This window comes from Pelobates fuscus, chromosome 2, assembly GCF_036172605.1.
Source record: "Pelobates fuscus isolate aPelFus1 chromosome 2, aPelFus1.pri, whole genome shotgun sequence".
In the NCBI taxonomy this organism is placed as follows: domain Eukaryota; kingdom Metazoa; phylum Chordata; class Amphibia; order Anura; family Pelobatidae; genus Pelobates; species Pelobates fuscus.
In genome coordinates this window covers 79,334,778-79,351,718 of record NC_086318.1, presented here as the reverse complement: position 1 = coordinate 79,351,718, position 16,941 = coordinate 79,334,778, and the positions used below count along the sequence as shown (strand labels likewise).

General features: G+C 41.2%; 1 protein-coding gene across 6 annotated transcripts in view; it reads right to left on the bottom strand.

The window, feature by feature from the left end:
- The window catches only part of AGFG1 (ArfGAP with FG repeats 1), a 96,024-nt gene extending 81,132 nt beyond the window's left edge, over positions 1 to 14,892 (bottom strand). For 2 of the 6 annotated variants that reach the window (XM_063442310.1, XM_063442311.1), the window contains exon 1: positions 14,534 to 14,889. In XM_063442310.1, coding sequence (XP_063298380.1) covers positions 14,534 to 14,700 — 167 coding nt within the window. In that variant the 5' untranslated portion in view covers positions 14,701 to 14,889. Of the gene's footprint in view, positions 1 to 14,533 lie in introns of all 6 variants that reach the window. The other 4 variants (XM_063442308.1, XM_063442307.1, XM_063442312.1 and 1 more) reach the window with 4 other exon arrangements.
- Positions 14,893 to 16,941: the final 2,049 nt, after the last annotated feature.

Here is a 16,941-nt window from a genome sequence, read left to right as displayed (position 1 = left end):
GGCTTCTGTCAGCAGGGACCCGGTCGCACGCTGAGGTGCTTTAACAGCGCGAGCGGGCCCCTTGCTTTTCGGCAGCAGGCTGGGAGGAAGTGACGGCCGCGCATCACTTCCTCCCACAAAGAGAGGAGCGTGTGGGTAAGAAGAGTAGCCAGATTGGAGGGGGGCTGGTCGAGAGCGCTAGACCCCAACTTTCAACACCTTTAGGCCACCAGCAGGAAAGGTAGGAAACTGGAGGGTGGGTTTTAAAGTGTATGTCTGTGTGTGTGTGTGCGCGTCAGCATGTCTGTGTGTGTGTGCGCGTCAGCATGTCTGTGTGTGTGTGCGCGTCAGCATGTCTGTGTGTGTGTGCGCGCGTCAGCATGTCTGTGTGTGTGTGCGCGTCAGCATGTCTGTGTGTGTGTGCGCGTCAGCATGTCTGTGTGTGTGTGCGCGTCAGCATGTCTGTGTGTGTGTGCGCGTCAGCATGTCTGTGTGTGTGTGCTCGTCAGCATGTCTGTGTGTGTGTGCGCGTCAGCATGTCTGTGTGTGTGCGCGTCAGCATGTCTGTGTGTGTGCGCGTCAGCATGTCAGTGTGTGTGCGCGTCAGCATGTCTGTGTGTGTGCGCGTCAGCATGTCTGTGTGTGTGCGCGTCAGCATGTCTGTGTGTGTGCGCGTCAGCATGTCTGTGTGTGCGCGTCAGCATGTCTGTGTGTGTGCGTCAGCATGTCTGTGTGTGTGTGCGTCAGCATGTCTGTGTGTGTGTGCGTCAGCATGTCTGTGTGTGTGTGCGTCAGCATGTCTGTGTGTGTGTGCGTCAGCATGTCTGTGTGTGTGTCAGCATGTCTGTGTGTGTGTGCGTCAGCATGTCTGTGTGTGTGTGCGTCAGCATGTCTGTGTGTGTGTGCGTCAGCATGTCTGTGTGTGTGTGCGTCAGCATGTCTGTGTGTGTGTGCGTCAGCATGTCTGTGTGTGTGTGCGTCAGCATGTCTGTGTGTGTGTGCGTCAGCATGTCTGTGTGTGTGCGTCAGCATGTCTGTGTGTGTGCGTCAGCATGTCTGTGTGTGTGCGTCAGCATGTCTGTGTGTGTGCGTCAGCATGTCTGTGTGTGTGCGCGTGTGTATATATGTGCATACATCTCAGCATTCACACACTAACACTACACACAAATACACCCCTGCATTCAAAAACCAACACTACACAAATACATGCTTGCAATCACGCAAACACCACATACAAACATATTCCATACAAAAACCTGTTTACATTTAAACACACAAAAACTGCTTAGTGCTAAATACAGACCTGCAAACATGGGTAAATGGTAGAGCCCCAGCTGTCAATGCATTCTGGAGTTGCACGACAGATCCCCACCTTTTAATCACCCGTGCAACAGGGAGACCCCCCAAAATTCTTGCACCTCTCTACTTTAGGTCCGACACTGCGTTGAGGTGGAGGATGTGATTGCATGCCTGGGGAGGGGGGACAGGTTCCAGGGGGCCCCAAGCAAATGCTTTGCCCAGGGTCCAGTCACTATTAAAGACGGCCCTGCATATATGCACAAATACAACGATACAAAGCAATTACAGTAAAAATAACAAGCAGAATACGGCAGCATACACACCTCGATTAAAAAAAAAATATATATATATATATAGGACCGGCACGCTACGGGACATCACAATCCTATATCGGCACAGTGCTGCTAAAAGGTTGCCTACCCCTGACTTAGGCACTATTGTTTACTCATGTAATATTGTTACTGTATGCAATGATGCTCCCATGACCTACTTAATCTAATACTAGTTCTATAAATAATGTTACTAACACCATACTCGGTTAAACCGTGTTAAAAAAACATAATACGAATCAAATACACATACAATGGTAAAGTTGTTTTAAAGAAAAATTTCAATAAAATTTAAATTGAAAAAAAAAAAAAAAGAGGTTGCAATAAGGAGATGTGGGTTTTAATACCAGACTACCCTGAGACACTGTTGCTGTTTTGTTTGTTTGCTTGTTTTTTTTAATTCTTTATTTATATTGTGTAATCACTAAAAATCAACAATAACAGGTTATCCACATCTTTCGAAAAATGAACAAACTCAAACATTCCATCGATACAATAAGAGGGAAAAAAAATATATACGGTAGACATAGTATAAAGTCGTGACATTGTTTTAGCTAAGGACACTAAGGTTCCGTTCCTCACCTCAAGACCCTTCACCATGCATGCATAACACCACTTATCACCCGTCCTAGGCACATTCTGTCCATTCGGGGGTCCTTTCTACACCTTTACTCATTCGCCACTCTCACTCAGGCGCCATCGCCTGTTCACATAAGTGTGCACTCGTCCATTCCCCCTGTGCTCACCCTACATCACTAACCCCCACCACAGGTTCTCTGTCTCAGCGCGTGTGTGTTCTTGATTCATATTTTAATCCTCCACAGTTACAGGCAAGCATACGTGTGAGTGCACCTCTTCCACCCTCGGAAGTGTCATTCATCTTCATCCATATTTCCCCAGTTATGCCCCTTATCCCTCACTTTGTATACCTTTCAACCGTGCTGTTGAAAACTAAACCAGCATGGGATTACTCTTTTTTACACATAAAAGATAGGTAGCTATCTGAATCACCTAAAATCGCAAATCATTACACCTATCTGGTGATACACGGTTCAACCTCTCCCTGCTAGCTTCGCCTCTAGGGTTTCAACATTCCTACTCTCATCAGCCTATGTCCCCCCTTCATCCCTCATGCGGTGTGTTATGTGACGTTGCCGGTGAGACATAACCGGCAAGTAGCTGTTGCTTGTTTTTTTTGATGCTCTTCATATTATGCTTTATGACTACTACAGTGGGGGGGATTTTAAACAGGTTATACTTGGTATTTATGTAAAGAAACTATCATCCTCTGGTTTATAAGTAAACCTTTCATTTGTCATTTTTGAGAGTGCAGTCTCGTTGTTTTAAGACTGTAACTTGCAATCTATTGTATATTTTTTTTTCTTGAGAGCAAAAAGTGGGCTATAAGCTGTGCTAGACTTAGCTGCCCTGGTTCCATAATACAGTTGCGCCAGAACTTTTAATTTCATTGTTCATATATTCTTTATTTGAAAAAGGCCACCACCTGTTTTCTCTTATGTTATTTAATAAATAAGGTGTATATACACCAGTATTATCACTGAATGGATGCCCAGCCAAACGGGAAAGAAGCATGAGGAGCACAATACAACCAATCAAAAGGTGCTCATTAAAATAGAAGAAGAAAAAAAAAAAAAGCAAACACAACATAAAGAGCCAATTTCTTCTCCACAAGCAGCTTTCTTATTATATTTTTGTACATACGTCTCACACCTCTGAATCAGGAACGTCTGTGCAGGGATTTATGGTAAATGTTTCTTGCTATGTGTCTTACCACTTCCTCTGCAAGAAAAGGAGTAAGTACTACGATGCATTTGCAAAAAATAAATATATATATATTTTTTTTTTTTTAAAGTTCAAATAAATTAAATTAACTATGCATCTGGGGGTCATGAAAGGGGGGGGGGGGGACATAGGTTCCTTATTTTATAGTTTTCATACCAGTTCTGTATAGCAAGATTACATCTATCCTGCCAGCTGTTGTGGGTTGCTGACAGCCTTGTCACTGCACAATGCTGTAGAGCAGGTGTAGGCAACCTTTGGCATTCCAGATGTTGTGGACTACCACTGGCTGTAAGAGCATTAAGGTAGATGTAGTCCACAACATGTGGAGTGCCAAAGGTTGCCTACCCCTGCAGTGAAGCGGGCAGTCATAATGCAAGTTACAGTGTCAATATAACCTAAGTGAATGTGAAATGGATTAATATTTACACAAGCATTGTGACTGGTCTCTCCTGTGATCAAAGCACAGCCAGTGGCAATGCTTTATAGGGTGTGAATTCCATTCTCATGCTGCATGGGATTCTTTTTACTGCTGTAATTCTGTGATCACGGCACTCTCACTGCAACCGCTGACATTCAATTTCATTACTTAAATTCTTGTCCAATAAAGTATAGCTTTTCACTGAACTGAAACAACATGAAATCTAAACAGCAAAAAGTCAGGACAAACAGATTTGGAGAAATTCTTCAAGTCAGCTATAGCAACAGCTTGGCTATTTCAGCTACAATTTGGAATTTTGTGATTAAACTACAAAGTGTCTCAGAATGCCACTTATTATACTATGTTTGCCAACAGATACGATTCTGCCCAGTTTGGCTCTTCTGTTTACCAAAGAAGCAAAAAGATGTAATAGCCCTCTTCCAGTAATATCTACTTATATGGCACTATGTGACTAGCAGGGATTGTATGTGCTTAATGCACACTCTCAGATTTAGCCAAATCTACAGCTGATCAACAGATGTTATCATGGCTGAAACGCACAAAGCTTCAAGGGGTTTTTGCTGCGCATGAAACGCACATTTTTTTAAATGTACATCATACATATCCCTGAATTTACACATGATAAAACTAGGGGTCTCTATGATTTGTACTTTGTTTTTATATATATTTTATCAGAATAATGCATTTTTATTTTTTTTGGAATACAGAATTATTACTAGGATATGTTTGTTTATGATTATTAGTAATACGTAATGACCACTTGGCAATCCATTATTTATCCATCTGTTATACTGAATGACTTCATTGTACATGTATTAATGTGGAAAAAATGTACATCTTTTGGCTTCAGGAATGGCAAAACTGGACTGATGTTTCAAATTATAGAACTTCACAGTTAAAACATCCCATTAAACACTTTTTATGGGCAATTATACAGACAGCGGCAACAGTATGCAATAGAGCAAAACTTGGGTAAACCATTTATTTTAAGAAGTGTATAAAATAAATAGGACCAATATTCTAATGCCATGGTGATCTTAACATTTTAAACGTGTATATATGTATGAACAGAAATACAGGTCATTCATGTTGTATTGACATAGTGTTAGTCTATAAATATCCACTAGCATGCAATAATCAAAAATAGTAGTCATTGCAAGGTCTTGACTTGATATTAGTACAGTTGACACGTTTCACAGCTTATGTTACAAATGCACAGTTCACTTTGTGTTGAGTTTATGAACAACCCAGGGTATATCTTTATTTAAAGCAGACTCTCCACCGCCTAAACAAACCAAAATGAAAACAAAATCATTGTTTAGTAGCTATACCCACAATGAAAACAAATTAGCATTTACGGTAATTATGTTTTGTTTTTTTAAATGTCTAAACAACTTCCAAAAGCTACAGATCTCATCTGCTGCCTTTGCAAGCCCTCCCCTTCAAACCCCACCCAGACTTTCTGTGACTGTCCAATTAAAGACTTCCTAATGCAGCTCAATGAGAAGTCTTTGCAAGGCTGGTGCTCTGGGCAATGGCTGCCTCTTGAGTTTAGCTCCATTGAACTAAACAACAATAAAGTAAAAGGACAGGTTGTCTGACAGCTGGGGAAGGTGTAACAAGGTTCATTTATAAAATTGCCCATTTTTATTGAAATCTGCATTTTGCAAAATAAAAATTAAAAAAAATTGACACACTTCACACAAAGCACGTCAGCAAGCTAGAGTGCTTTAGGTGTCTGAAGTCTTCCTTTAAGAGGATACTCTAAGCAGAGAAATCACTACATTTTAGTATAGTGTTTTAGTGCATAGATACACTCCCCTTTTTTATGACGAGGACACACTTCAAAACAAAGCTCTTCAGCAAGAGTGTCTCTTTAAAGAGATAGAGAACTCTTCCTTATGCTTACGTTCCAATGCACTACATAAGTTTTTTTTGTTTTTTTTATATATACATTCAGCATTCAGGGTTATTTCACTGGAATATGTTGCTACCAAAATAAAATGAATTTACGAGCCAGTGGGATAGTTAAAACCTGCTAAGTGGTGAATGTATAAAATAACTCAGTCTTGGGTGACAGCATCAATTAAGGAGCCATGGCTACCTTACCTTTGGGATTATTTTTGCTCTTCTGAGAGCATACATCTGCGGATATGAAGTGCATTTTACCTACATTTATTTTTTTTAATGGAATACCATTACTTACACTAAAACCATCGCCCAGCAGTTTACTATTTGTGGGGAGTGTCATCATTCTGAGCAGGGAAAAAAACAAAAAAAACTCATTAAGTCATTAAGTCATTGTCTTAAATTTCATATGGGCTATTTAAAAAGTCTTCGTGCGCAGGAGTTTGAATACAGAAAACTTTTTGTGTGTTAGGGATAGGAACTTTCTCTGTAATGATGACTAACTCAGAAAAGGCATATTTACACTCTAATGGGATGGTATTTCAAAGATGGCAGTTGCAATTCTAAGAGTCCTGGTGATCTAAAGACATGTTTTACTGCACCTCCTACACAGTCATAAAACTAAGCATTTGTTCTTCTTTCACCATTTCGAGCGCAACCATTTAATTCCTACTTAATTACTCTGCTTTGGTTTTCATTCAGCAGAAAAAAAAAAAAAGTTTAACATAAAATGGTTTCAGATAATCAAAAATCACATTCTATTTTGCATGCAAAGCTGTGGGAGTTTCATTGTGGCTTTGTCAGTTTCACCTTAGTGAACATGCTCAACAATAGGATTATAAAAAGATACCTTTACATGCAATATAGATTACATAACATTTTGAGTGCCTAGTAAACTAGGGCCCAGTGTGGCATTTTACCTCTCTTCTTAACCCCTTAAGGACCAAACTTCTGGAATAAAAGGGAATCATGACATGTCAGACATGTCATGTGTCCTTAAGGGGTTAAATGTTTACATATATAGACACATTTAACACCTACTTTAAACACAGTGGTTTTGTCAATACATAACTGCGCACAGAGCAATGAAAGTGAACACTTCCACCCCTATAAAAACTAAAAGGTCAACGGTCATCAAATGTTCACTTCTCATTTTTGTTAAACTTGATCACATTTAATGAAACTATTATTATTTTTTTTTTAATCTGGCTGAGCAGCCCTGTTATTTCAGACGCTACTGCTATCTGACCAACCTACTGTTCAACCCCATATTGCCTGCTGCGATTGCTCTGTGTGAAACTGCAGCAATAGCCAAGTTACGTTGAGCAGCGGTTTGCCAGTGGCAATTTCACCAATGGTGGTCTTTTCAAACTCTGAAAAGTCCCCAGACAGAAGTGAAAATATGATGACTGTCTTTTAAGCTCATTTAAAAAGGAATACTGTAGGCTTTATAAATCATTTTATATAACTGAACTGCATAGAGTACCTAAAGTCCTGTGGCTCTCCATTCAGTGTTAAACCACTCTCGATTAGTTTAACATTGAATTAGGATCCCTGGGCCCAAGCAGTACCTACTGTAGGTATGACTAAGGCAGAAATTATACAATAACTCCCTTCTAGCATACCAATTTATACTAGCAATGGTTGCTATGATACATTAAAAGCAGTCCCCCATTGCGGCTTAGGCTAAGGACTCCTCATTTAAGTTCTTTAATGCTTTTGCTTAGCATTAAAACATTAAACACTGTTTAATAAGGGGACACAATTCACTAAAACCATTCCAATGAGATTAAGCCATTAGTTATGTGTCCCTGCTTCATCTGAGAATAATGTGTCCTTTGATTCACTTTACAAAAAGTGCATATTTCAATAGAAATTGGCCCCTTTAAAAATTTAGCTCGTTACGCCCCCCCATTCCTCGATAGGGCCCCCCTTCAGCTACTTACCTTTATCCAACGCCAGGCTCCCTTGGTGCTGGTGACCTCTCCTCCCCCTGCCGACGTCAGCTTCCGAGTGGAACCACATGCGTTGCCAGAGGTGCGTGCGCATTCAAATCCGCCCATAGGAAAGCATTACTCAGTGCTTTCCTATGGGGATCTGAAATGATGCTGGACTCCATGAGGACGTCCAGCGTCGTTTCAGTGCGATTTTCTCACTGAGAATTGCAGAAGCGGCCTCTAGTGGCTGTCAGGGAGACCGTCACTAGAGTCTGTATTAACCCTACAATGTAAACATAGCAGTTTCAAAACTAGGGGGACCTGGCACCCAGACCACTTAATTGAGCTGAAGTGGTCTGGGTGCCTACAGTGGTCCTTTAATGAGACACAAGAGTGTTAGAAAAACAAATATGTATTCTTTCTCAACACCATAGTATCCCTGCCTCAAACTAGTTGCTGCCCCCCTCTGTGTACACTGTAAAATAAAATAAATTAAACTACAGTCACTAGAACAATTACAGCTTATTGTATGTGTTCTGGTGAATCATTCCCTTGAGGCTTTTTGTTGTAAACAGTGTCTTTTCATAGAAAATGCAGTGTTTACATTACAGCCTAATGATAATGCCACTGGCCAGTCCTTAGATGGCTACCAGAGGTGGTTCCTGGGGCAGTGCTGCACAGTGTGCAGTACTGCCATTCAGTGTTTCCACCCTCTGCAGCCAAACACTTTCCTTATAGAGATGCATTGATTCAATGCATCTCTATTATTATTATCATCATCATTTATATAGCGCCAACAGATTCCGTAGCGCTTTACAATATTATTAGGAGGGGGGATTTAACTATAAATAGGACAACAACAAAAAACTTATAAAAAGATAGGTTGTAGAGAGCTCTGCTCAAACGAGCTTACAGTCTATAGGAGGTGGGGTATAAAACACAGTAGGACAGGAAATAGCAGTCAAATTAGGTGGAAGTGATGCAGAGCTGGATGAGAGAGTAGAGTGCTGCCCTTTAGGAGAGAGCAAGAGGTTAGTCTGGGAGGCCATAGACTTTCCTAAAGAAATGGGTTTTAAGGCACTTCTTAAACGATTGAAGACTAGGGGAGAGTCTGATGGCGGCAAGCAGGCTATTCCAAAAGTAATGGAGCCGCACGCAAGAAGTCCTGCAAGCGCAAGTTGGCCATAGGGGTGTGAGCCGCGAACAGAAGGAGATCACGGGCAGAGCGGAGAGACCGAGAAGGGGCATACCTATGGATCTATAAGGAGATGCTGATTGGCCAGGGTTGTGTTTGACTTTTGCTGGCTCTGCCCCTGATCTGCCTCCTTGACAGTCTCAGCCAATGCTATGGACTCATAGAATTGGCTCACAGAAGCACTTCTGAGGTCAGCTGTAAGCAAGCAGATAAGGGGCAGAGGCAGTAGCAGACTTGAATACAAGTAAGATTTTACTATATTTAGGGAGGCAAGGGAAGGTGGGGCAGGAGGGCTAGATGGTGGTTTTAACACAATAGAGTCAGGTATACATGTTTGTGTTCCTGACCCTATAGTGTTCCCTTTAATGTACTCACATTTTCTCCAGCAGAGACTCCTCTTGGAGGTGGTTCATTGAGGACTGTAGGCACATGCGTTGCATGTACAACAAGGAAGAGAAAGGCTGCGCCAAATGACAATAAAAAAGTAAATAAAAAATAGAGTAAAAAATTAATAAAAAATAATAAAAATTGTCCCAATAAATATCAGAGGATAAGGACTTTTCCACAGATTCCGCTGGTAGGGTATATTCTCTGTTTATAGCAGTTCTGACCGTCTCGTGATATGGAAAACACAAGAAGAGAGGACCAATCGTGTGGAGTGTAAAAGCTGAATAGTAATAAATTAAATAATAAATATTACACTCACATTTAAATGAGCTATAGCCAGCTCAGGTGTCACAGGCATACAGCGTAATAATCCCTGCTGGTAGGATATATGGATGCTCTTTCCGGAAAATGATGATGTCCAACTCTCAGAAGAAAGGGGAAAATAAAAACAGCAAATAGTGTTCTCTGATAATACGATGGAATAGTTGATAAAAATGAGATAAATTATACTCACAAGCGGAGTACACATATCGCTGCACTCTGGATATAGCGTAGGTGGTATAATCCCCACCTCAGGATAAGTAGATAAGTAAAATGCCAGGGAAAGGATAAATAAAATAAAAATATTATTTTTATTTTATTTATCCTTTCCCTGGCATTTTACTTATCTACTTATCCTGAGGTGGGGATTATACCACCTACGCTATATCCAGAGTGCAGCGATATGTGTACTCCGCTTGTGAGTATAATTTATCTCATTTTTATCAACTATTCCATCGTATTATCAGAGAACACTATTTGCTGTTTTTATTTTCCCCTTTCCGGAAAGAGCATCCATATATCCTACCAGCGGGGATTATTACGCTGTATGCCTGTGACACCTGAGCTGGCTATAGCTCATTTAAATGTGAGTGTAATATTTATTATTTAATTTATTACTATTCAGCTTTTACACTCCACACGATTGGTCCTCTCTTCTTGTGTTTTCCAGATCACGAGACGGTCAGAACTACTATAAACAGAGAATATACCCTACCAGCGGAATCTGTGGAAAAGTCAACTTATCCTCTGATATTTATTGGGACAATTTTAGTTAATTTTTTACTCGTATTTTTACTTTTTTTATTTACTTTTTTATTGTCATTTGGCGAAGCCTTTCTCTTCCTTGTTGTACATTTCTACCGTAGAGGGTTAGAGGGTTACCCTATTTTCTGTATTATTAGCGCAAACCAATTTATTTAATTTCACATGCGTTGCATGCCACGAGAGGCCAATTACGGTCATAGAGCTTCAATCTAGAGGACTTGAAGGTTTGAAATGAAGCCATGCTTTCAAGTCGTCTAACTATTAAAATTATACTTTTGTGGTCAATTTCGAGGGAGGGTCTACTGTAGGAACTATAACAACTTCAAATTAGATGAAGCTGTTATAGTGAGTACAGTGTTCCTTTAATCACACCTCTATTGGCCGTTTTCTCCTACAGGGAAGCTTTGGTTTGATTGATGATCTTAGCCAGGGAAGCATGCCAGCAGGAGGTCAATACTAGTTAACACAATCAGATATATCTGTTTTTTTTTGTTGCAGACATGAATAACTTTTAAAATACCTCTGTCTAGGCTGCTGACCTAATATCCACCAAAGGCAAATATGTAACACACAGCTCAGTCAGTATCTGATTCTCACATACAGAGTAATACACTAAACCAGGAATATTGCATAATTGGAAAGGCAACTGCAAAGTTGGATGACCAAGTTAGAAAAGGTTTTCAATTTTGGCCTTAATGTTTTAATTCCTTTCTTAACCCTGAAAGAGACAACATGGCACTGACACTTTACTTTCTTTTTTTTTTTTTTTTTTTTAAGCCTTGTAATCCCACACCAAGACAGATTTCTCAGTCCACCCCCAATCAACGCTAGCTAAAAAGTCTCCAAGCTTGATAGCTGTTCTCCAATGAAAACCTTATCATAGGACAAATGAGGACAATTAGTGAATGCACCGCTATTACTGTGATATACCAATCTAATACACTGCTCCATGAGAAGAATTGGAAATGTTTGTCATGAAAAAGCAAGGAATGCACTCCCAGCTTCTGACATCAGCGTATTTTGCATGCTTACACCGGACCTCAAACAGATTTAATTATTGCATCTATTTTAGTCTAAGGCCCCTAGTGGATGTCTGATTGACAGTCACCAAGGATATTGAGATTGCAAACTGTAAACAGGGTCATTTCATTAGAATTAGATCTTTTGGTGCCTTCCAATGTCATTTTATTTAACCCAGACAGCTGAGAGGCATGCAAGAGCGCACCATGTGTGTAAGCAATACACTAGTACAGGCACAACATTGTCTAACAAGATGCAAGAGCCAGCTCAGAGAATAACAGATCAATGAAGCAGCTCTGGACACCGAAATGCTGCAAAGGTAAGTGCGTTTGTCCACTGCAGTCCTCACTCCAGTATATGCCTTATTAGTGTTATCTGGGGTGAGGGGAGTGGCAAACTGTCACTTTCAGAGAAGTGACAATTCTTCCGGAATGAAAATCTGGAAGCAGACTTAGTGCTAAATTCCACAATAAATTAATATGATCTTTGGCACAAGCAATAAACTAGGATTATTAGGAGTAGATGCCAACAATTTTGATACACTTTGGGTCTACGTGTTTCTTTATTTAAGCCACATGTATATATAAATGTATATCATAACGATAGCATATGTTTGGACAGAGATGCATTTTCCCTAATGCATGATTTCCAAGTTAATCTGGTAGACACAAAGACCCTAGATGACCATATCGAATACTGTATAGCAGGTAGATGAAAAACTACAACATGAATGCTTGGAGTATCACGCAAAGTCAATGAATGAAGATCTGCTTGAAAATGGGAGGGGAAGAGGAAGGATATGTCATCAATTATGATATTTGCTTAAGTCCTATCAAGTGCAACTCACCCAGACACTGGCCAAAGGAATGCACAAGAATATATTGGTGTCTTGGGACGAGAGCTAAATGACTCAGCGAGACATTTTAGGAGCTTTGAAACGGAGTGCAACTGAAAACTAGAGCCATAACTGAAATCAATGAACACTTGACTTGGCTTTGCGCCCTCTGTAAACAACAAAATGCAGTGTGTGATGTCTGTCAAGTTCTACCAAACTGTGCAGTAGCCAAAATGGGATGCAGTGACTAGATGTAAAATGTGTGAATCTTGCTTTTAAGAAAGCAAGTACCATACAATGCACCATAGTGTTGGGTCTCGAGGCAATCATTTTACACAATGTTGCCATGCTTTACCCTGAAATCCTGGGACATTAAGGTAGGACTGTACACCAGCGCAGAACATATAGCACTTCTTGATGCAATAATCCACCAAGCTCATAACAAAACCTCACAATACTATACTCTTTCCCTGTGTATAAAAATGCAATCATAATGTTTCTTACTATACGATTATCCATGAAGACAGTGAAATTACCATGTTACACTCCATACTGGCAATCTCCTCGTGCACCCTTAGCCAATTCAATCATCTATACTCCAAGAACAGATGATGGTATTAAAAAGCAGTGACAGCATCCTAAATTTAGACTAGTGCAGAGAACAGCCCTATACAATATTCTTGTAGCACTTTTCCAGATTTTTCTATTCCAGAACATACATGCACAATCTTCATGCTTGCACCATCTCAAGAAAAGTAAAATTAAAAAAATATATAGATAAATAAAAATAGGCTCTTGCTAATGCTGCACCTCCCATGTTTGTTTGGTTTTTTTTGTTTGTTTTATGTGTGAAATTTGTATATATTCCCAGCGCAGGGTTCTAAAATATAGAATTGAACAGTCCTATACATAGAAATTAAACTACTCTACAAGTTCCAGGACAGTTTGTATTAGCATACTACGGTAAATACCGGTTTACATCTCTTAAATTAATAAAGCGAACTCAGATGTACTGGCAGATCTGTAAAGAGTATTTTATTTAAAAAAAAAAAAAGCTATGAGAGCACCTTCACAAGGCACATATAGGACAATGTGCAAAACTCTTCTCCCTGTAAGGTCACCAATCAGGGAAACTGACATAACTGCAGCAAGAGTGTGTACATATAATTATCAGAATGAGATGAGCTTCTTCCATCACAGAAACATAGATAACAATGTATCTTTTAATGATTGCATAAATGAGCATCTCTGTAATTGGCTAGGGAAAACAGATATATAGACAGTGTCTTTCTTATTCCAGTGGATAAAATAATATTTGCAGGGCCTGTAAGCCAGTCTTGTAGACAAGAATACATGAACCAATATGTCATGGTATCCAAGCCTTTACGCCTACCCAAATTAAGTGTTTCTCTGTTAGGTATTGGGTAGATACAATAAGCAAGTGTGCTCACCTACAGCACTGTGTAAAACCATGCAATGCAGTAGAAATACACTTTCCTTGAAGAAAAAAAAAGGTATCAAATGTCAATTCCTACTCTCCAAGACACATTATCATACTGCACCTTTGAAATAGCCAGAGGCTAACTAGATTGGCCACATTTACTTCAACTAAATAACTACAGCCTCATCAAAGGTCAAAATAACATACTGCAAGCTAAAAATATGTGTGTGGTTCTTGCCGTTCATAGTTTGTGTTTTTTTTGCACTGAACAGAACTCCAGCATGGAATGAATAGGCATTTTAGAATCCAAGAATTTGGCAGCTTATTCTGATGGCCACATGCCTCTATCATACCATCTGAGCTATGTCACAACATTGTCCTGACAGTACCCACTACCCTAATCTTCATCCCCTAGCCCTTACCCACTGACAGCCATGGCAAGATGCTCCTAAAAGACTTGTGTCCCTTTAAACACTACACATAATTCAGTGATAATGTAATTATTTTTATTTTTTATTCTTTTAGCACTAGCATTAATTAGTGTTTAGTTTCCCATCTCTGTAATCCAATCGGCAGGGATGCCATGGCTAAATGCCGGGGTGGCCAAGGTAGCCCCTGCTGCTGTGGCAGCTCCATCTATCCCTGGGGATCAAGCTGCATAGCTGTCAGAGCATGATGGGAGTGTTCGTTGTACAACATCTAGTCAACGTTTTGGCCACCCCGGCCTCTCAGGACTGCGATTCCCACCACCCTCAGGCAGCCATTCATGGAGCATGGTGTGCCAGCTGTCTGCTGCAGGAACACACCTATAGAGCCACCCAGCTCCCCCAGCTCCCTCCCCGGCCAGCCACCTCGGCCTAGCCCCGGCTACTCACAGGATCCCGGAGCAGGACGTGCACACGAAGGCCCCCGCCGTCATGTTGGCGTAGGTCGGGCCGCGCTGGTCACAGTCGAAGCACTTGCGGTTGTGGGGCAGACTGGTCATCTCCCGGAGGAGCTTCAGGTGCTTCTCCTCCTGCTTCCGCTTGGCGCTGGCGGCCATGCTGGGGATAGAGGGAGGGAGGGGAGACACACACACACACCGGGAGACACCGGGCAGCACCGAGCGCTCACTGCCCACCGAACACTAACGTATGCAGGGGAGGGCGGGGGGAGCCGAGTGACATCACGCGGGGGCGTGGCCTGGTGAGCTCAGCAAAGCCGGATATCGGAAAGGCACAGTCAGGAAGTTCGGCTGGGCGGGGGGCGCGGCCTTGGCTGCGGGGACTGGGTGGGATGGAGGGGTGGGCGGGGCTTGGCTGACAGTCCTGGGCTGAGAGCCGGTATGAACTTCCGGATTCCTATGGTGGTTGCCTGGCAACCGTGCGAGCTTGCGTGGTGTCAAGCTAGAGGCTGGGTGTGTTACAGTGTGTGAGCTGCACATAATGCACAATGCTCGGGTATTCATTAAACTGCGATATGGAACACGCATCCACACTGGTCTTATAACACAGTGCTTCTCAACCTTTTACAGAGAGGTAGCCCTGCAGGGCGAACGCAAACTCCTGGGTACCCCTGCCTTGAGAAATGTTTATATTTATTTATTTATACAATATTTTACCAGGAAAGTGAAACTGCTATGTTTATAGAAAAAAAGGGTTAAACCTAGCTGAACCTGGCACCCAGACCACTTCATTAAGCTGAAGCAGTCTGGGTGCCTATAGCCGTCCTTTAATCCTATATTGGAGAACAAGCCTGATTGAAGGTGGTAGAGAATATTTTTTTAATTAATTTGACGTAATATGAATATTGGGAATATAAGAAGGAGTGTATAAACTATTAATCTGAAGTATAGTAAAGTCACAAAATGAAAATATAATACACACACAAAGGACACACTGATTTAAGACACACTAACAGACACTCATTGATCTGACAGACACATATACATTCTCTAACACGTACTCACAAATTATAGTGTTTTATTATTTTTATTTAAGTCCACCCAGCCTCACTACCTTTGGGAGAGCTGGAATGGATCCTTTCCCTGGGGTCTAGAGGGGCTGCTGTGATCATGTTCTTCCTGCTTTGCTCCCTCGCTCGCTGGTTAGAGATGCCGGGGCCAGAGTGACTTCATAACCCAGCTAACAACATCATCACAGGGAGCAGTCCTGGAAGAGCACAGAGATCCATGCTGTCTCTAAAATTCTCCCCTCCCCCAGCCTGTTGGCGTACCCCCTGCCTGTGGTGCCCTTACCCCCTGTGGTACAAATACCAAGGTTTCAGAAACTAGAATATAGCATAAAACAGGATTATTTGCTCACTTGAGAATTGCCAGAAATGCAAAGTGTATTTAATGTTGGGCCACATTAGCTTATATAAAAGATACTCTTCAGACCAATTCTGTTTTCTGTTTGGCTATATTTTCGTGCATTTGAAACTCACTTTGAATGTACTTTTAATTCCCGGCATGGCCTCCTCCAAATTGGTCCAATCCAATGCTTCTCATAGAGGAACATTGGGGACCTAATGGCCATACTCGGCTAGGGTGCACGCATATTCAATTGTTTACTGTGAGCTTCTGTGTCACTTAATTGGCCAAGGAAGCGCCTCAAGTGGTGTCAGAGCCTAATTTGACTGGACAGAACGTACGTCTGTCAGACACCTGTGCATGCACTTAACTGAGTATACCCGCCCACTTTACAGGCAGGTCTCCCCATTGCCATAACCCCCTTTTGCTCTGCGCACCTGCCTAATAACTCTCATTCCTGTGAGGTATGCTATTTATAGTAATGATTGACTGCAAGAATTCCGTCCTGGTGTGGTAAAATAAAGTTGATATAGCTAGCCTGGAACCTGTTGTGAATTTGTTCTGTTGCTTAATGAAATCCTTTAAGATGTTTTGCTTAACTTATTTAAATATTAAAGTTTATTATATAGAATGGACCACAACAGAGTGATTCACTCAGCTAATTTTACAATTGGGTTGCCAAGCTAATTTAAAGTACAGGTGGTCCTCACTTTACAACCTACCTGTTTACGACGGCTCGCACTTATGATCAGCTCTCTAGCGTGGGGATTCAATGGATTCCCCACTTTAGAGAGCTGATCTATGTTCGGGGAATTTTCCCATGTATGTACGTAGCGGGGAATGTGGTGCGACTAAGAGTAAGGAGACTACCCCAATTCTCCCCCCAATAATGACAAACAACGAATATTGGATGAAACAGGCCACAGCATTTATTAAACTTACAACTGTAGGACTCATCCGAACTTTATTCTTTTTCTTTAATTCAAACATAAA